Source organism: Alexandromys fortis, unplaced genomic scaffold (assembly GCF_014885135.2).
Source record: "Alexandromys fortis isolate MF-2015 unplaced genomic scaffold, M_Fortis_MF-2015_v1.1 scaffold_31, whole genome shotgun sequence".
Lineage (NCBI taxonomy): Eukaryota > Metazoa > Chordata > Mammalia > Rodentia > Cricetidae > Alexandromys > Alexandromys fortis.
The window spans coordinates 9,432,312-9,453,460 of record NW_026067974.1 but is presented as its reverse complement, the minus strand read 5'-3'; the positions used below and the strand labels follow the sequence as shown (position 1 = coordinate 9,453,460).

General features: G+C 49.3%; 1 protein-coding gene across 3 annotated transcripts in view; it reads right to left on the bottom strand.

Moving 5' to 3' along the window:
- Positions 1 to 4,275: 4,275 nt before the first annotated feature.
- Positions 4,276 to 21,149, bottom strand: part of Arhgap23 (Rho GTPase activating protein 23) — a 76,086-nt gene continuing 59,212 nt past the window's right edge. For all 3 annotated transcript variants that reach the window (XM_050156740.1, XM_050156739.1, XM_050156741.1), the window contains 4 exons: positions 14,697 to 14,738; positions 13,670 to 13,766; positions 11,772 to 11,803; positions 4,276 to 5,442 (listed from right to left, as the gene is read on the bottom strand). In XM_050156740.1, the coding sequence (XP_050012697.1) occupies positions 4,426 to 5,442; positions 11,772 to 11,803; positions 13,670 to 13,766; positions 14,697 to 14,738 (1,188 nt within the window). In that variant the 3' untranslated portion in view covers positions 4,276 to 4,425. The remainder of the gene's footprint in view (positions 5,443 to 11,771; positions 11,804 to 13,669; positions 13,767 to 14,696; positions 14,739 to 21,149) is intronic.

The following is a 21,149-nucleotide window of genomic DNA, read 5'->3' as shown; positions in this document are numbered from 1 at the left end:
GGGGGGGTGTTAGCCTCTGGGTTCTAGGAAATAAAATCCAAGTAGCTCCAAGCGGGGACAGTCAGGGAAATGGGCCAGGAACAGGAAGCTGCATGTGGCAAGTGATGGGGGGGGGAGGTTCTTACATTTTTACATTTTATTTTTAAGTGTGTATGTTGGGGTGGGGAGAGGAGTCGAATACACGAGTGAAGGCTCTTGACGAGACTAGAAGAGGGCATTGGATCCCCTGGAACAGGACGGGTTGCCTACATGGGTGCGGGAAACCGAGCACCGACCCCTCTGCAGGAGCAATATATTCCAATAGGAGGCACTGACCCCTCTGCAGGAGCAATATATTCCAATAGGAAAGTGGCCAAGACCTGCCCAGTTGCTGCAGAGATGGCTTCTGTTGCAGCTTTCACAGCTGCGGGTGACAATCCAGTGTCTCGGGAGAGGAGAATGGAGTGTCAGATTCTCGGCAGTGACACTTAATGGTCCAGAATGAAACCCAAATTCCAGTGGGCGCTCTCCCTGACCCCTGGCCACTCATCTGACTGCTTTAGTTGGGCCAGATAACCACGATCTTGTCCTCACAGATGCCAGAAAAGTGGTAGTTGGAGTGTGCGTGTGTGGGTGTGAGTGAGTGGGTGTATGCACATGGGGGGGGCACCCTCAACACTAACAGAATTGGAGTTCTTCTTCCTCTTATTTTTTGGTTTTTAGAGACAGGGTTTCTCCTTGTAACAGCCCTGGAACGCGCTCTGTAGACCGGCTTCCCTAGATCTCACAGAGATCCACCTGCCTCTGCCTCCTGAGTGCTGGAATTAAAGGTGAGTACTACCACCTGACTTTCTTTCTTTTGTTCTTTCTTTTCCTTCCTTCCTTTCTTCCTTTTTCTTTCTCTTTTCCTTTTCTTGTTTTTTTTTTTTTTTTTTTTTTTTTTTTTTTTTTTTTTTTTTTTTGAGACAGGGTTTCTCTGTGTAGCTCTTGCTGTCTAGGAACTCACTCTGCAGCCCAGGCTAACCTTGAGTTTGGAGATCCACCTGCCTCTGCCTCTTGAGTACTGGTATTAAAGCATGAGCCACAAAGCCCAGCTTGTCTCAGGTCAACTTTAAAGAGTGGTTTTCAGCCAGGTGGGCATGGTAGTGCACATCTTTAATCCCAGCACTCAGGAGGCAGAGGCAGGTGGAGCTCTGTGAGTTCAAGGCCAGCCTGGTCTACAGAGTGAGTTCCAGGACAGCCAGGGCTGCACAGAGAAACTCTATCTTGAAAAACAGAACAAATAAAAAAGGGTGGTTCTCTTTCCACGTAGTGGGTTCCGGAGATCAAACTCAGGTTGTAAGGTTTGGTTGCAAACACCCTTGGCTGATGAGCCCCAACCTCTTAATTTGTAACTTAATCCCACTGTGGTTAAGAACAAGAGTGTCTGATTTCTCTCCTTTGACATGCGTGGGGACTTGCTTAAGGCCTACTGGACTGGCCAGAGAGTGTTCCACGTGTGCCTGAGAAAGACATGTTCTGTTCTTTGGAGTGGTCTTCAGAACCCTTGAATCCAGCTGGTTTGCAGAAGTCGGGCTTTCTTCCTTGTGGTTAGTCTGTCCACCACTGAGTATGGGATGCTGAAGTCTCCAACTAGCATAGAAAATTGTGTAGTTTTCCTTCAAGCTTGTTAGACTCCCTGCATCCGGACTGTCCTTGGGAACATACCTGCTTTTATCTCCTGATTGGCTGGCTTCTAGACTGTTACAAAATATCGTTGTTCCTAGGTAGAAACAAAATGTCCTTGTCCCCACTAGCATTTCTGTCTTGTACTTAGAATAGTTACCCTAGCTCTCCCCATAAGTTCTCTGATTCTTATTCTAAACTTCCATTTTCAAATTTTATTCTATTTATTGCTATGACCAAATTATCTCACAGAATCGACTTAATAAATAAAAGATTTATTTTTGCATCACACATTCAAGGGAGTTTTGATCCATCTTGGGGAGAACACATTGTTGCTGGACGAGGACAGGAAGATCCTGCTGGAATGAGGGCAGTATGACCTTCAAAGGTTTGCTCTGGCGACCTACTTCTGCCAGCCAGACCCACAGACTTCAAAATAGTGCTACGAGGGAGCTGGGGACCATGAGGTTACCATCTGAGTCTATGGGGGGGGGGGCAGTTTAGATTCAAATCATAAACCAGGCATGGTGGCACACATCTGTAGTTCCAAGCACTCAGGAGGCTGAGACAGGAGGATTGCCATAGTTTGAGACTAGCTTGGTCTACACTGCGAGTTCCAGGTCAGCCAGGGTTAAACAGTGAGACCCTGACTAAAACAAAACAAAACAACAACCAGGAACGAAACTTTGCTGCAATGTCGATCTGTTCCCTCCCTGTCCCTTCATGCAGTTAAGAGTCCTACAGATCACACCTTCATGGACAAGTTTTGCAATTATTTACTTTGTGAAGTGAATTTTTTTTCTTTTTCAAGAGTTTTTCTGTGTAGACTGACTGGCTTCAAACCCAGAGATCCACCTGCCTCTGCCTCCCCAGTGCTGGGATTAATGTGTGTGCCACAACTGCCCAGCTGTGTTTCTCTTATCTAGAAATATCTTTGTTTGACTGTGAGGAGGGGGTCCCACCCTCACCTACTCCACCCCAGCTGTACTCTATGTCTTTTCCCTGGCTCCATAGCTTATTAACAGGGTGACCTGGGCACGATACATCCTGTCCCACGTCTCGGTTTTCTCCCATCCAGAAAGGACCTAATGACAGCCCTGAGCTTGATGGCTGGAGGTGGGATTTAGGCAAAGCTCTCAAGGGGGGTTCTGAGCTCTCTCGAGTAGGGGCAGCCACAGAGCTATCCTGAGGGTTACATATATGAGAAAACGGCTAAGTCACACACTGTCCTTTGGTGATGCTACTGGGCCTGAGATGCTTATGGTGGCAGCTGGCTAAGTCTCCTGGCTGTAGTACCTGAGGCCACTCTGAAGGCCTGAGAAACAGAAGCCTCTGCAGGTGTTGCCAGGTGGGAGTCTGGAGGCCTCTCGCTGATGTAGGGATGGAGGTGTAGAGGCAACACCACCCACTCTGTGTGACCGTCTCTGCCCATACCAGTCTCCTAGGACATAAGAAGCCACCAGAGAGGAGACTTCCTCCACCTTGCCACTCAGCCTGGCCACCCTCCTTGCAGGGACATGAACCTCACCTGTCTCCATCCCAGAGCTGCTATGTCCCTTTCCCCATCTGAAACAAGTGAGACTCTGGTTCATGCCCAAGAAAGGCCATTTATTTCCAAGATATAGACTGTACTGTGAAGACAGGGCTTTCAGAAGCAGGAATCTTAGTTATCGCCTAGAGAGGAGATGTGTCAGGGACACAGGAGGAGCCATGCAGACGTAGGGGCTTTATCCAACACTGTTACAACACTTTTTAAAATGAGCAAAACATCTTTAAAAATCCTTATAAATTTTTTATAATATGTTACACATTAGAGACAATATTTACAGTAAAAGGGAGAGGGGGAGACTTTACAGCAAACCTTTGCATAAACCAGAGACTGAGGAGGGACTTGGGCCGCAGCCGCAGGGCTGGCAACCCCACTGGGGCTTCCCTGGAATGAGTGAGGACCGATGGAGGCAGGACAGGTGCTCCAAGGTTTATTTACAATGTGGGGGCGGGGAGCTGGATCCCACCCACCCTGCAGGAATAGCCCAGCTGAGACCCTAGAAATCAACAGGTTCTTCCTGACAGTTCCCCTAGAAGGAGAAGGGGGTTCTGCATGCTGAGCCATGGAAACAAGATCAAAAGGAGGAAGATGCCAGATCCTGGACACTCCAAAAAACTGGGGAGCAGGCAGGTCTGCAGGTCAAAGAACTTAGAGGGGTGACTAATATTGGCAAACGGTGAGGGATGACTTGGTGGTGGTGGGGTTCAGTCCTGCCTCTGGAAGCGGCCTCAACTCAGCCTTGGGCTCTGACAAGCTTGGGATAAGGTGCCTGTGTACACCAAAGGCAGGGCGCTGGCTGGGGGACAAGTGGGGAGATGAAGGGGTTGGGGCAGAACTGGCGACTGGAAACACCTTTGCACAGTGACTAACACACACTCACACACACACAAGCCCCCTCTCCCATGGACACCCAACCCTATACATCCGCTCCCCAGGCATTCGTCTTCCCCTAATTGGGGTGGGAGGAAGGCAGAGGACAGAGGCAAAAATCCAGCCTGTAGATTTCCTTCAGTAAGAAGCTTGGGCGGTCCGCCCACACTTCATTCTTAACAAGGGTCCCTAAGTGGACTCACGGAAATGGGCCACTCAGTCCTTTATCCAAGGGACATGAACCCCAGCAGCCCCTTCCCTCTCCTGAAGACTCCCCCTTCTGCCCATCACATCAAACTCCAGCCGGAGGCACCAGCACCGCCCTCTCTCCTCCTCACTCGATACCCGGATAGGGGAGGGTGTCACAGACACTGGTGGAGGCGGGCGGCAGTCGAGCGGCGCGTGGGCAGTCCCTGTAGGTTCCCTAGGTCCCCCGATGGCAGCGAGGCGGCGGATGAAGCCCGTGCCTTGGTGGACTCCAGGCTGCTGAGGCCAGAGTCCTTGTTGTCGCTGTGCGGTCGAGCGCCGGCTGGCTCCGGGGCGCCCCCTCCGCCCAGCTCCTTCCACTCGTTGAAGTTGAGGTCGGTCAGCGGGCTCTGCACCACCACCGTGTGGCGGCGCCAGCTGCTCCGGCGTCGCCGGGTTTCAGGCGACAGCGGGCGCCGAAGCCGCACCGCCAGCATGTCGTCGGCGGTGCCGCGGAGACGCAGCCGCAGGGCTTCCACGCGCGAGGGTCGTGATCCGAGCGCCGAGGCGGCCGCTGGGGGCCGCAGCGACTCCTGGCTGCTGGACGACGCCGAGCCCAGCGGCTCGGGACCGCGGGGACCCGCCCGGGCCGTGCCCGCGCCCGGACTCTCTCCATCCGCGCGGCTGCGAGACAGGCGACGGCGCGCCAGCGTGTCGCACGGCATAAGATGGTGTGAGCTGAAGGACGGCCGGCGCGCCAGACGCCCCCCGGGGCCCGCGCTGCCCTCCGTGTCCGTCTCCACGTGGCTCAGCTCGCTGCGCTCGTCGTCTGCCTCGTCGCCCGCGCCCGCGCGCCGCCCGCCGGTGCCCGAGCACACGCTTCGGTCCATGGTGGACAGGGTGGAGTAGCCCGAGACGATGGAGCGCGTGTCCGCCGCGGGCCGCTCGTCGGGTGCCGTCGGGGGGCTGAGGCGACCCGGGGCCTCCACAGCTGTGGGGCCCGGCAGCTGCTCCTCGGGTGGCTCCTGCGTCCCCGCCGCAGCCTTGTGTGCCTCCTGCTCGGAGTCATCATCGGTGCTGCTGCCCAGGCCCCGCGCCTCCCGCCGCTTTTTCCGTTTGCGGTTGACCGCAGAGATGAAGGAGATCGCCAGCATCTCCCGGGCGTAAGGCTCTTTCTTGGAAACCAACGAACCCTGTGAGAGGAGACAGGGAGGGTAAGGAAGGACTCATCCATCACCTTGCACATGCCTACTCCTCTCCCAATACCATGGCACCCAATCACCATGTCCAAAACAAACCAGTCCCCACACCAGTAGGCGAAGTTTCCCATCCACTCGGTGACTCTGGAGTGTCCTCATCACCCAAGGATCACCACCGGGCGCTCCTATCCATAGCTCGGTATCACCTCTGATCTGGGAGCTGGCGGGAGTCTTCTCCTGCCACTTCCAGATAAATTCTTCAGACATCCGAGTGACAGTCCTTGACAGTGTCTGGTATGGGATCCCTGGTGTAAATGCTACTAATGCTTTGGGCATACTACTCCTTAGCTGGTCTTTCCTTGGTCACAAGCATCTACCCTTCTCCCTCTCCACTCATCCCGCTTGAGAAGCCTTCCTCTCCAGGGCAGCACCCTGGTCATGTCTCCCTTGTCACCTGCCATTCCCCAGCCCTGGATCAATTCAATGACTTCTATGTTGTTCTTGCTGACCTCACTCTGTAGACCAGGCTGGCTTAGAACTCAGAGATTCTCCTGCCTCTGCCTTTCCAGTGCCAGGATTAAAGGCTTGTGCCACCATGTCCAGCTTCCAACTCTTGATTTCCTTTTTTGTTCGTATTTATCTTTTATTGTGTATGTGTATGTATGTATGTATGTATGTGTGTAGGGTGTACACAGCTGAGCGCAGGGGCCTGAGGCCAGAGGCAGGGGTCCTCCCGGAGCTGGACCTGTGGGTGTTTGCTGGCTCTACAATATTGCTCTTTCCAGATTCTTTTTAATTTTTTTTTAGATTTGTTCATTTTCTGTGTTTGAGTGTTCTGCCTCTGTGTGTGTGTGTGTGTGTGTGTGTGTGTGTGTGTACCATCCATGCCTACTGCTGTAGAGGTCAGAAGAAAGCACTGCATGCCCTGGATCTGGAGTTACAGTGGGAGCTGCCATGTGGGTGCTGGGAATTGAACCCAGGTCCTCTGCAAGAGCAGCCAGTGCTCTTACCCACTGAGCAGTCTCCCCAGCCCAGCTCTCCCACACCCTACTCCAGCTCTTGCTTCTTTAGATGCACATGCTCACAAAGAGCACCGGAGTGCTTAGACAGCGGTGGCTGTTGCCGTGGTCGGGTATTTTAAACACAGACATCCACAGCAGCAGGAGGCAGCGCTGAGAACTGAACTTCCGCTTCAGTGGGAAGGGAAATCACCAGCCACAGCCTCCACACAAGGGATCCGACTGGGGGCCTGGCCGGGCATGGGCGCTGAACCTCAATGTTGGCTGCAGGAGTTTTCAGCGTACCTTCTGGAACAAGACTACATAGCTGTCTCCGGATTTATTCATTAGTTTATTTCTTTATTATATAGGTGCTTTGCCTGAATGCACATTTGTACAACAAAAGGGGGCATCGAATTCCATTACAGATGCTTGTGAGCCAACATGTGGCGTCTGGGAACTGAACTCAGGACCTCCGGAAGAGCAGCCAGTGCTCTTAACCACTGGGTCATTTCTCCAGCCCTGTCATCTGATTTTTGAAGGGGTCTCTCACTGAGAGTGAGGAGAAAAAGCTCTCTTTCCAGTGTTTGTGATTCCCATGTGGCCAGATAATTCTCCCTTGCAGCTTTGGATGGGCCACAGGGCTAAGGAACCTGTGGTGAAATGGGATAAGGCCATGCTGGATCAGACAGCCCCGCTGGGGACCAGGGGGCCTTGGGCAGGTTACTGCAGGCTGTATGGAGAGGAGTGAGGGGCCATCCAAGAAGTAAAAAGGGACCCTTCCCCCAAACATGAACTTCTAATGTTAAACTAGTGTGCTTAGCTGAGCTTGTGCTGTGTGGTGCCAGCGCACTCCAGTAAGGAAGAGCCGAAAGGGAGGGGCCCACCAGAGTGCGACTGTAAGTCCCGTGTGGCTGGGTGTGGATCCAGCCGAGTGTCCTGCCCCTGGCTTGAGGGAAAGGCTAGGACAATGGCTGTGAGGGGACCAGAACTCCTCTGTCCCATTAGAAGCCTCTGAAAAACCTGCTGCATAAAAGAAGATATAGAGCAGGCCACCTGCGGCCTCCGTACACTGCTGTGTGATGACCCCAGCTGACAATCACTGGCCTGGATTTCAGAGTCAGAGGCTGGCAATGGTAAATCTCAGCACTCAGCAGATGTAGCCCCTACCCTTGGGAACTCAAGGCTGGCTGGGGGCCTAGGCCTTGATGCTGCAGACACAGGTTCCTGGGGCCTCTTTTCTCTCCTTTTAAAGATTTACTTATTTATTATGTATGCAGTGTTCTACCTGCAAGTATGCCTGACCACCAGAAGAGGGCACCAGGTCTCATAGATGGCTGTGAGCTGTGAGCCACCATGTGGTGCTGGGAATTTAAACTCAGGTCCTCTGGAGAAGCAGTCAGTGCTCTTAACCACTGAGCCAGCTTTCCAGCTCCTCGGCTCCTTCTTTTTTTTTTTTTAATATTTTATTTATTTATTATGTATACAGTGTTCTGTCTGTGTGTATGCCTGCAGGCCAGAAGAGGGCACCAGACCCCATTACGGATGGTTGTGAGCCACCATGTGGTTGCTGGGAACTGAACTCAGGACCTTTGGAAGAGCAGGCAATGCTCTTAACCACTGAGCCATCTCTCCAGCCCCTCGGCTCCTTCTTGTATCCTCAGCATTCAGTACAGTGAGGCCATGTAGGGGAGGTTCAGCTGAGATCTGAGGCATGGCTCAATGACTATCCCTGTATCTGGAGACACTGGCAGCCTCAGATATTGGGGAATGCGGGTATCACATATCGGGTTGAGTATTCCCACCTCTTCTACCTCCTGGAAGAGCCTCTGAAGAATTCATAGTAGTTTGTGTGTGTTTCTTTTTTACAATTTATTTTTTATTTTATGTGTATTATGCAAGCATGTTCAACACTGAGTGCAGTGCCCAAAGAGGACATCAGATCTCCTGGGACTGGAGTCACAGGCAGTTGTGAGATGCCATGTGGGTTCTGGGAACCAAACCCAGGTCCTCTGCAAGAGCAGCCAGTACTTTTAACCTCTGAGACAATCTCTCTCCAACCCCTGAGGTAGTATTTCTATGTAAGCAATTAAATAACATTCTTTTAGATTTATTTTTATTTTTGAGTGTGTGGGTATATGTGTGTACAAGTGCACATAAGAATGGGTGTGTGTGTTTACATGGGCATGCATTCAGGCCGAAAGAGAGTGCCAGATTCCCTGGAGCTGGAGTTAGTGGTGATTGTGAACCATCAAATGTAAGTGCTAAAAACTGAACTCTGGTCCTCTGCAAGAGCAGGACGTGTTCAACAGCTGAGCCATCCTTCCAGTCCCCAAGTATACTTCAAATAAGTATTTAAATTTTAGACAACTATAGTTCTGGGTCACTTCCTAGTGGAAATGAATTCGAAGAAACATGTCATGAAGTGATTTCATCACTGTGTGAGCATTGTAGTGTGTACTTATATAAACTGGACAGTATTTATTAACCTACCACACACAGGCTGTAAGGGGCCACTTTCATATATGTGGCCTACTGCTGTCTAAAATGTCACTGTGAAGTGGGAGACTTTTTGTTGTTTGAGTTTTTGTTGTTGATGTTTGTTTGTTTGAGATAGGGTTTCACTGTGTAACAGCCTTGGCTGTCCTGGGACTAGCTCTGTAGACCAGGCTGGCCTCAAACTCACAAAGATCCATCTGAGTGCTGGGATTAAAGGCCTATGTTACTATTGACTTTTTTTTTTAAATTATATTATTGTGGTGGTTTGAATAAGAATGGCTCTGTTAGCTCATGCATATTTGAATGTTAAATCATCAGGAAGTGGCATTATCTGAAAGGATTAGAAGGATTAAGAGGTGTGGCCTTGTTAGAGCAATTGTGTCACTGGGGGTGGGTTTCCAAAGCCCATGCCAGAGTTTCTTTCTGCCTGTGGATCAGAACACAATTCTTAGCTACTGTTCCAGTGTCTGTCTGCATGCAGCCATGCTCCCTACCATGGTAATAATGGACTAAACCTTTGAGACTGTAAGCCAGCCCCCAGTTGAATGCTTTCTCTTATAATAGTTACCTTGGTCATAATGTCTCTTCACAGCAATGGAACAGAGACAAAGACAACTATTTTATATAACTAAGATTCTATAAAGTTGGACAAATAGATGAATTATTTAAAAATTAAAAAATAAGCCAGGTGAGATGGCACACACCTGTAATGCCACTACTTAGGAAAAAGGAAGGAATTTGGACTATATAGAGAGATCCTGTCTCAAAAATGAATGAATGAATAATTTAACAGTTAAAGGAAGTTGCCACCAAGCCCGAGGACCTGAGTTCAACCCCCCAGGACCCACACAGTGAAAGACAATAACTCATTTTCAAAAGTTGCCTTCTGGCCAGGTGATGGTGGCGCACGCCTTTAATCCCAGCACTCGGGAGGCAGAGACAGGTAGATCTCTGAGTTTGGGGCCAGCCTGGTCTACAGAGCAAGTTCCAGGACAGGCTCCAAAGCTACAGAGAAACCCTGTCTTGAACCCCCCACCAAAAAAAAAAAAAGTTGTCCTCTGACCTACACACACACACACACACACACACACACACACACACACACGATCACATATACATTGGAATACTCAAGTGTGCACACACATACACAATGAGTAATTTTAAGAATAACAACAATGAGCCAGGCCCAGGCAGTGGTGGTGTACACCTTTGATCCCAGCACTCAAGAGGCAGAGGCAGGCAGGTCTCTGTGAGTTCAAGGCCAGCCTGGGTCTATAGAATAAGCTCCAGGACAATTATACAGAGAATCCCTGTCTTGAAAAACCAAAACTAAAACAACAAAACAACAACACAAACATTTTCTCCTTAAAATATGTGGTAGAATTTACTAGTGAAGCCATCTGGATCTGGCATTTTCTCTGTTGGAAGGTTTTTACACACAAATTAAATTTCTTTAATACATGCAGGACTATTCAGATCTATTTCTTTTGCAAATTTTGGTAGTTAGAATCCTTCTAAGTATAGGTTTGTTTCTTTTAAGTCACTGATTTTATGGACAGAGTTGCTGATTGTATTCTCTGAGTGTCTGTGTAGACTGTACTGATGTCCCTATGTTAATAACGTCTGTGTGGTCTGTACCCATGTCCCTGTGTTAGTGTCTGTGTGGTCTGTACTGATGTCCTGTGTTAGTGTCTGTGTGATCTGTACTGATGTCCCTGTGTTAGTGTCTGTGTGGTCTGTACTGATGTCCCTGTGTTAGTGTCTGTGTGGTCTGTACTGATGTCCCTGTGTTAGTGTCTGTGTGGTCTGTACTGATGTCCCTGTGTTAGTGTCTGTGTGGTCTGTACTGATGTCCCTGTGTTAGTGTCTGTGTGGTCTGTACTGATGTCCCTGTGTTAGTGTCTGTGTGGTCTGTACTGATGTCCCTGTGTTAGTGTCTGTGTGGTCTGTACTGATGTCCCTGTGTTAGTGTCTGTGTGGTCTGTACTGATGTCCCCCTGTGTTAGTGTCTGTGTGGTCTGTACTGATGTCCCTATGTTAATAATGTCTGTGTGGTCTGTACCGATGTCCCCCTGTGTTAGTGTCTGTGTGTGTGTGGTCTTTAGAAACACTTGTGTCATCCTTAGCACTGGTAATTTATGCCATCTCTTATTCTGTCAGTCTGGTGACAAGTCTATCAATTTTACTGATTTTTACCCACAGAGACAGTTTGTAGTTTCATTGATTTTTCTTAATTGTTTTCAATTTCACTAATTTTTCATTTGTCTTCTTTCTTTTCCTCGTTAAGCCCTTCCAGATAGCCCTCTTTTTTTTTTTTTTTTTTTGGTTTGGTTTGGTTTTGCTATGAAGGCCTGGCTAATCTGGAATTCAGCATATAGCCCAGGCTGTACCTATCAAGTGGTGGAATTACAGGCATGAGCCACCACACTCAGCTTCCCCCAGAGACCCTAAATCATGTTTATCACAGCAGACACTTGCTGTTACTTCTTTTTACAGAGAAGGAAGCTGCAAATATAAAGAATTACCCCAACATCCTAAAACTAAGTGGCAAAGCCAGGACTCAGACCCAGGATTTTCTGCCCCTAGAGTCTGTTCTGAGGATACACTGCCTCTCAGCTGTCCAACTCAAGGCCAGCCCTTCTTCTACATCAGACACCCCTCCAAGCACCACTAAGGGCGATGTCTCGGATTCCCCTGGACACTCAGTATTTCCCACTTTCCTTCACATGGGACCCTCAACTTCCCCTGAGTTCAACTACCATTCTAATTCTCTTGACCAAAACAAAGTGTCCAGGCAGAACACATTTAGGAAGCCTCGGCACTAACCTTGGACTTGGCTGAACTACAGGTGGTGGAATCTGTTGGCAAAAGAAAGAAAACTGGATGTTAGATCAGGAAGGATAAGCGGGGTCATATGAACACATTTTCCTTGCCTCAAAAGTTCAGGGATGAAGGTGTTCTCCCCAGGCCCTAGGAGGACCATTGTTCCTGCTGGCATTTTCTATGGGATGGCCCAGAGCACAGGGTGATGTTAGCCACCACTTCTTTAGAGGCAGGAAGTGACATCAAGCTGTGGGCCACTGAGTCTTCACTTGCCCAGGGTTAAGGACAAAGGGGGCTTTTCTTTGGTCTTGGCTCCTCTCCCCTCCCCCTCCTGCCCCGTGACTCTGAAGCACTAGAGAGAAAATGCCAGTACCGGATGCAGCCCACAGAAATCACAGCGGTGCGACACAGCACATCACAGATACTCTGGAGAACATGGAGACCACACAGTGCAGAGAGGTGTGAGCCCCACCCCCACCACATGAGAGAAGAAGGGACCACGCTAAGTGATCATGTAAAAGAGCAGAAATGAGATGGATAAGACACAGGGGGGCAGTGGACTGGTGATAGAGCCAACATCAACCTGCCCTTAAGGGGCATGGTCCCTTTTAAAACCAGTCAAAACCGGTATATCTGAGGGACTAGAGTCCCACTCTTTAGTGTCTCCAGAATGGAGAAGGAACCAGATAACAAGACCAGGCAGTGTCCTCTCCACGCTGGAGAGGGAGCAGGTTGGTTCAAAGGCCTGGGACGAGCAAGTGCAGTTAATCCACACTCTCTGGCAGGCAGGTTAGAGGCCCCTCCCCAACCCCTCCCCCAGCAAACGGTGAGAAGAGCAAGGATGGCGGACCACACTCAACACACACGGGGCAGGCGGCAGCAGGTGATTAGAAGAGACAGGGGGCTCCTCCCCACCCACCCCCAGACTGTATCTCATAACTAGGGCTGCTGTGGGCAAGAACTGGACATGCCAGGGCAGAATAGTCAGACATGAGAAGAGCTGGTGGCTGGGACCAAGAAAAAAAGGGCCATTCATTTGCCTCTAGGCACAGAAGCCACCCCGCCTCTGGAACAGGACTTCCAGCATCAGCGTCCAGGGTTGACCTGAAGTAGGAGCTGTCATTTTAGAATGGCATCTGGGGGTGGTATCACTGGTCCCAGCAGAGGCAGGGTCCACAGACAAGCTTCCTTCATCTTGGTCAACCTGAAGAGCTTGTTCTGCACAGGGAAAGCCACAGAGCTGGGGGCTGGGAAGGGAAGCTAGCCATCTGGTGGCAGGGCAAGGGGTCTGGCTTCCTTCTAAGAAGGGAACACAGGGATAAGAGGAGGCAGGGTGGGGCCATGGGTAAATGGTGGACCAGTACTGCCAGCTGCTATGTGAAGCTGGGGTGCTCACTGCTGGGGACGTGTCTACCACTTGGGCCTGCCCTGCCTTCTTATAATCACCCGCCACTGTTAGTGACTGAGGCCGCGACACCGCACTGTACCCTTTAAATCTCCAACAGGTCCGCTGGAGGAGGAGGGCAGGAGAAGAAGAGGGAAGGGAGGATGGAGGAAGTGGGAGGAGATTGAAGGGAGAAGAGGAGGGAGGGACAAGGTGCAAGGAGAGAAGGAAGAGAAATTAAAAAGAGGAATCTGCACCTAGAATAAAGCCCTCAGCTGCGGAAACCAAAGGCACAGGAGAGGACCAGAGAAGATGGTCAAGCACAGCCCTGCCCAGTCCTGGGGATGCTGAACACACAGCTGATTTTCCCAGAGAGGGAGAAAGCCCACTATGGCCAATCTTGGGGTACGGCCAGGCCAGGTGCCTGGGGCAGGGAAGATAAACATCTGGCCAGGCATTTGGGACCCTCAGGAAGGCAGAGCCCCCCATCTCTCCCCTCCCAGGTCCCATTACTCACCTGAGCCTGGATCACTGGGGGGCATTGTCCTGCCAATGTTAGGCAGGAGGTACTCGATGTTGGGCACTGACTGTGGCTCCTTGTCATCAACAGGGGTCTGCAACAGGAAAGGGGGTCGGTCAGCCAGGAGTCTCCCAGATGGCTAGCCCTCAGGCTCCTCAAAACACGGTGGGGCTGTCTCCTCAATGGGAGCATCCTGAGACTAGATCTGAGGTCTCCCACTAGGACAGAACCCTGAAGGCTCCCTCAGCTGAGAACAAGGGCCTCGTCTCTCCCATCAGACTGGGCTATGCTACATGCTACATAGTGGGTCTCCTCGGAGTTTGATCTGTATCCCCCAACAGACCGCTGCTCCTGAAGGGAAGGGCTGTCTCCTCCGTCACACTGCAGGATTCTCCTCTCCCTCAAACTTTTTTTTTAAAGATTTTATTTTTATTTTAACCTTTTTACATGTCTGGGTAGTTTGACTATATGTATATCTATGCATCAGATACTACTGGAACTGGAGTATGGATGGCTATGAGCGGCCATATGGGACTCCAACCTGGGTCCTCTGGGAGAGAATCAAGTGATTTTAACCTGTGTGTCATTTCTCCAGCCTCGATTTATTTATTTATTTATTTATTTGAGACAGGATTTCTTTGTGTAGCCTTGGCTGTCCTGTAACTAGCTCCTGTAACCACAAAGGCCTTGAACTCACAGAGATCTGCCTGCTTCTGACTCCCAAGTGCTGGGATTAAATCTATGCACCACCAGCTGCCTCTTTTACTTTTCATTGCATGATTATCTGTGTCTGAGTGTGGGCTTATGGAGGTTGGGTGTGTGTGTGGGGGGGGTGCATCAGAAGTTCTAGAATTGTAGGTGGTTGTGGGAACTGAATGTGGGTGCTGGGAACCACATTTGGGTCCTCTGCAGGAACAGTGGGTGTCCTTAACCTCTGAGCCACCTCTCCACTGCCACACCCATACCCACCCTTCAGAAAAAGGGGTCACCTCAGACCATACCCTGCCCTCCTCTCATCACTTACTCTCTCTCCTTTGTCCTCGTCATCACTGAAGAACCAGTCTGACTGCAGAAGAGACAAGGACAGGTGTGGAATTAGCAGGGGGAGAGGGAAGATGGGGCTCCTCAACCCTCGGGCCAAAGGACTCACAGTCCTGATGGTGACCCCTCCTAAGTCCTAGGAGAAAGGGTTCAGACAGCTCCACAGCTAGGGGAAGACAAAGTGGGACCACCATGTGGGAGAGAAACAGACCAGAGCTAGGCAGAGCCCACCACAAGCAGGTTACAGGTTTTTCACAAATTGGTCCTTGGTGCCTCACTATGGTATATGCCCCCAGAGCCAGCTAGCTAGGACCTCTGGGCGGCAGCGCCCTCTAGTGGACACTAGGTGGATTGACAGTGTGGACGCCACCTAGTAGCTGGAGCTGAGCCTGTAGGGCAGTATCTCCCACCATAGGACCCTGGCTCCATAGTGACACCTGGGGTGGCACACTCTATCGAGTGAAGGAAAGTACCTGGAAACAGGTCTTAGCTTCCCCCAGGTCAGACAGGCAAGAGCTTTCTAAAAAATGCCAAATACACTGAGCCTGGTGGCTCATTCCTGGAGGGAGCTGGGGCTAGAAACTTGGGTCCAAGGGCAGCCCAGGCTACGATGTGAATTCCAGTCCAGCCTGGCTACAGAAGTCCTTGTCAAACAAGACAAAACGGGTTAAAAAATAAAGCTGAAAAATCCTGGATTTTATAACCCAGAGGCTCAGACTACTTAGAAGTGACCGAGTTACATGGATCTTCCAGCAGCAGCAGACGAGAGGAAACAAATAACGTTTCCTATCTGTGCTGAAGGAATACCATTTTGAGACCAGAATTTCTAGTTCTTATTATTTTTTTGTTTTGTTTTGTTTTGTTAAGACTGGATTTATCTGTGTAGCCCTGGCTGTCCTAGACCAGCAGACCCTGGACTCACTGAGATCTGTCAGCCTCTGTTTCCCAAGTGCTGTGATTAAAGGTGTGTGCCACCACTACACCTTGTCACGAGCCATTTCCCCCCTAAAAATCATTACAGGAACCATCACCCTGGGGAGTCTGCAGAGAACCCCACACCCATAATTATGTTCTATTGAGAGAACCTGCCCCACACCCAATTAACTTATCTGTTAGCGGAATGCGCCTCACATTCCAGCTATCCAGGGAACCAGATGTAGCAACTTGTGACTTCTTGGCCTACCTGTCCGAATGTAACCTCTTGGCCTACATGATGAACCTGGCCTACGTGACTGGGACCACGTGGCGAGATCCCGTGCCCTGCCCACCAAGTCCTCATGCAGGGCCTATATAAGCAGCAACCATGATCCTAATAAACGGAGGCTTTGACAAATCTGCTTGGCCTCCTTCTTCTGTCCTAGCTCATTCCCTTCCAGGTAGCGCCCCTCCGAGACCCTGGAATAACTGATTGCAGGGTGGGTTACAAACCCCTAGACTGAGTAACCCACCCAACGCAATCGACAACACTTGATTGAAACCAGACACTATATCCTGCTAAACTCTCATTTAAATTTAAGGGCAAACCCAAGCATACTAGTAAATACCTACAATCCAGTACTAGGGAGGCAGAGGCAGGAGGATTGCCACAAGTTTGAGGCCAGGCTCATGAGGCAAACTAGGACTACATGTTTGTAGACCTTGTCTCAAAAAAAATTGTAGCATATATGATGTTTTTATTTTTTGAAGCAAGGTATCGTGTAACCCCAACTTGCCTTGAACTCCTGATCTCTCTGCCTCCACCTCCCAAGTGAGATTATAGTGTGAACCACCACACCTGGCTCTAAGATATCTTAAAATATTTTGCCAGGTGGTGATGGTGCACGCCTTTAATCACAGCACTCTGGAGGCAGAGGCAGGTGGATCTCTGTAAGTTTGAGGCCAGCTTGGTCTACAGAGCTAGGTCCAGGACAGCCAGGAGTACACAGAGAAACCCTGTATTGAAAACCAATGTGTGTGTGTGTGTGTGTGTGTGTGTGTGTGTGTGTGTGTGTGTGTAAAGGACAATTGGGGACCACAGAGACGGCTCTGTAGATAAAGTGCTTGTGGCACAACAATGAGAGAAGATCAGAGCTTAGATCCCAGCACCTAAGTAAAAAAGGCAGGCACGGTGATACAAGCTTTGAACTCCAGCACTGGAAAGCAAAGACGGTGGATATGAGGGCTTTGCTAACCAGCCAGCCTCGCTGACACAGTGTTATTAATAATAATATGGAGAGCAGCAGAGGAAGATACTGTATGTCTGCCAACTTCTGGTCTCCAGATGTGCACACACAGATAACAAGTCATAGTCCTGCAGGAGACTAGAAAAATCCAAGCAGGGGCTGGAGAGGTGGCTCAGTGGTTAAGAGCACTGGCTGCCCTTCCAGAGGTCCTGAGTTCAATTCCCAGCAACCACATGGTGGCTCACAACCATTTGTAATGAGATCTAGTGCCCTCTTCTGGCCTTTAGGCATACATGCAGGCAGAACATTGTATATATAATAAATAAATCTTTAATGGAAAAAAAGAAGAAAAAAAAAGAAAAATCCAAGCAGGGGCTGGAGAGATGCTCAGTGGTTAAAAGCACTGGCTGTGCTTCACAAGGCTGACCATCTGTTCTAACTCCAGTTCAAGAGAATCTGGTGACCTCTTCTGGCCTCTGAAGACACTGCAACACTCATGGGTACACAGACACTCATGCAGGTTAAACATATAAAATATTAAAACATACATGTAAAAATATTGATTCCTTTAGCAACTCAATAGACAAATCTGAACTGGTGAACACATTTGGAACCTTGTCCTCAGCCATTAGAGAAAATAAATTCTGAAACATACACAAATCATTCAAAAGTCAAGCCCGCCATGGGCCACCGTGGGACGCCAGTGGCTCTTGGGCATCTGCACGGCCACAGGCCCTGTCCTCCCCCTCATGGAGTAAAGTGAGAACTAGCGACGGTGGTGTTCTGTCTGTGCGCTAACAACGCTCGCCTGAGGAGCAGAGTGCGGAGCTGGTCACTAGATAGCCACAGAGGCCGGGCAGCACTTGGGAGGCAGAGAGATCTCTGCGAGTTCAAGGCCACCTTGGGCCACCTGAGATTGATCCAATCTAAAAGAGAAACAGAGTCAGGCAGTGGTGGCTCATGTCTCCAATCCTAGTACTTGGGAGTCACAGGCCTTTAAGCCCAGAACTAGGGAGGTGGAGACAGGAAGAGATATGGCTGGGCAGAGAGAGGAACATAAGGCAGGAATGAAGGCTTTCAGTCTGAGGACTTGTAGAGACAGGATACCCCATTTGGTCTGAGGATTTCCCTTTAGCACTGGGAGTATCACTGGGGGAGCCTTAAAAAGTAGAAGACAGTCCTCTGCCTATGCAGATCTCTGTATCACAGTTACCTCCCATACCCCCAACACATCTGGGAGATCCCCACCCTACAGGTCTCAAGAAGGCTAGGAAAATCTGCCCATCCCACAGGCGGCAGCCCCTGCACACACAGAAGGGAGGCCACTAATGTGAAGCCATGCTCTGGCAGAGTTTGTCCAACACAGATCCGACACCAGCATAAACCACCTGCCCAGGACAAAGAACCAGCAAGCTGTAAGGTTTGGGGATCCAGGAAGTGCTCAGGCACCTCAGTTTTTCTTTTTACCCCTTTTGTGCTCCTTACCAAACTCCTCATCCCCCACTCTTTAAAAAACAAACAAACAAGCAGAACAAAAAATTGAAACACAAAGTCAAAACACTACTAAAAAGCATAGATGAGAGGAAAACAGAAAAGGAAAAAAAGAAGAAAGGACAAAGAACGATTACTCATAATAAATAAGAAATGTGCAAACAAAATTAGAAAAGTGTATGAAAAAAAGATAACAGCACAATTTTTAAACATAGTGAAGTCTAAACACAGCCGCAAGTGTAGTCGGAGAAGCGGGGGTGGGGGGCAGCAGCACCCTGGCTACCGCCCAGTTCACGGCTCCCTTGCAGAGGCAGTGAACTCAGAAATCTGTTCTCATGCTGAAAAGAAGACATCTTGCCTGAAAAAAGTCTTGGGAGAGGGCCCAGGGTGGCGGCTCAGCCCTCCAAGAGAACAAAGCAGCGGATTCACTGCAAGCCTGAGGCCAGCCTGCTCTGTACCGCCAGGATACACAGCAAGTCCCTGGCTTTTTGTTTGCTTGTTTGGTTGGTTGCTTTTGGTTTTGGTTTTTCAAGACAGGGTTTCTCTGTGTAACCCTGGAACTCACTGTAGACCAGCCTGGCCTCTAACTCAGAGATTTGCTTGCCTCTACCTCCCGAGTACTGGGATTAAAGGTGTGTCACCACCGCCCGGCTTCTAGCATGGTGAGACACTGTTGTTGTTTTGACACTGTTGTTTTTATAGTCGTTTGTTTTCTCTTCTCTGAGTGGAGCTAGGGACTGAGCCCTCAAGAGTGGGCTGCTCAATAGGCAGATCTCCAAATAACACAGCAAGTGACGTCCAAACCGAAGAACAGAAAGAAACCAAGAAACACGGAAAACTTGCCAAGCCACTCTTCCCAAATCAGAGATTCTGTAACAGGGCTGGAGAGATGGCTCAGTGGTGGACGGCACTTGCTGTTCTTGCAGTGGATCCGGGTTCAGTTCCCAGCACCCACATGACTCACACCTCTGTAGTTCTAGTTCCAGAAGCTCCTTCTGCAGGCATGTGGTGCATACATACATACATGCACACAAAACATACAAATTACACATGGACAAATACAACAGCTTAACAATAGAGAAAATATGTGAGCATGACCACAACAGCCAGGAACTCTGTCTCAGTCACAGGACAGAGGGACCGAGGTTAAACTAAAGACATTCAGACTCTCTTCTATGAATATAACAGAAAATTAGATCTAGAGAACAAATGGACACCCAAAAAGAACCCCAAGCAAGTGTGAAGGCAGATCACAGGTGAAGTGTGAACATAAAAAGAAGCACTACTATCCACTGTAAGGGCAATGTGGACGCATCTACACACAAAGGCGCTCAGCTAGCCAGAGCCAGCAGAGCACGGGACTGTGTATGCCAAACCTGAGAAGTACGGAAATAACTGCGAGCCAGGGCCCAGAAGAGACTGACAGAAAGCTGAGCACCAACGAGGGCAGTTCTTGACAAAGGAAGCCAGCACTGTAGGAGCTGTTACCGGATTCCTCCATCTTGAGAATGCACCAAAGAGTAAATCTTATGAGGAAAAAGAGATAGACAAAGGTCCAGCGATAAACCCGAAAACTCCTTAATACTACTGGGGAGAAAACGACAAACAATACCCAAGCTGCCAAATGACAGGCGTTAAGTAAGTAACACTTGGTTGTAGTCTTTCATGTACATGATCTCAGACCATCAATAAAGAGACACAGATTAGCTGGCTGGATTAAAAAAAAAAAAGACCTAGTTATCTGTTTCCAAGAAACATACACTTCATCAGCAAAGATTACCACAGACAGAGCCAAAGGATAGAAGTCGGTGTGGCAAGCAAACGGGAGCTGAGAACACACAGGTGCACCAATTCTAGTATATGCTAAGTAAACTTCAGAACAGACTTAGAAGAAATAATGAATGGCTACACACAGTGAAAGGTGCAGGCTGGGCATATGAATCCGTAGGCAGCGCTAATCTAGCAAGCACAGGCTCTGAACTCATTGCTCAGCATGGAAAAAAGTCACCTTTATTATACTACTAATAAAAATGGTTTGAGCTGGGGAGCTGGAGAGATGGCTCAGTGGTTAAGAGCATTGCCTGCTCTTCCAAAGGTCCTGAGTTCAATTCCCGGCAACCACATGGTGGCTTACAACCATCTGTAATGAGGTCTGGTGCCCTCTTCTGGCCTGCAGACATACACACGGACAGAATGTTGTATACATAATAAATAAATAAATATTTTAAAAAAAAATGGTTTGAGCTGAGGATGCAGCTCAGTTGGTACTGCTTGCCGGTTTGGTGTCATCCTGGCTATATAGTGAATTTGATGGTAGCCTGGGCTACATTTCCAAGGGATTCAACACTCTTCTGACCTCCATGGGTGCACAGACATGCATGCAGGCATAACACCCATACACACACACAAAAAAAATTTAAGTAAAAACGATAGTCTATCCAGGCAGTAGTGATGTATACCTTAAATCCCAGCATGTGGGAGGCAGAGGCAGGTGGATCTCTGTGACTTCAAGGCCATCCTGGTCTACAAGGGATGGAGAGATGGCTCAAAGGTTAAGAGCACTGACTGCTCTTCTGAAGGTCCTGAGTTCAATTCCCAGCAACCACTGGCCTGTAGGCAGACATACAGGCAGAATATTGTATACATAATAAAGCTTAAAAAAATCAAATTAAAAAAAGCAAAAGCAAAACAACAACAAAAACCAGATCTCAGATAATCATCTAATGATGTGCCTCAAGGTCTTACACAAGCAAGAATAAGCCACACACCAAGCAGGTGATGCC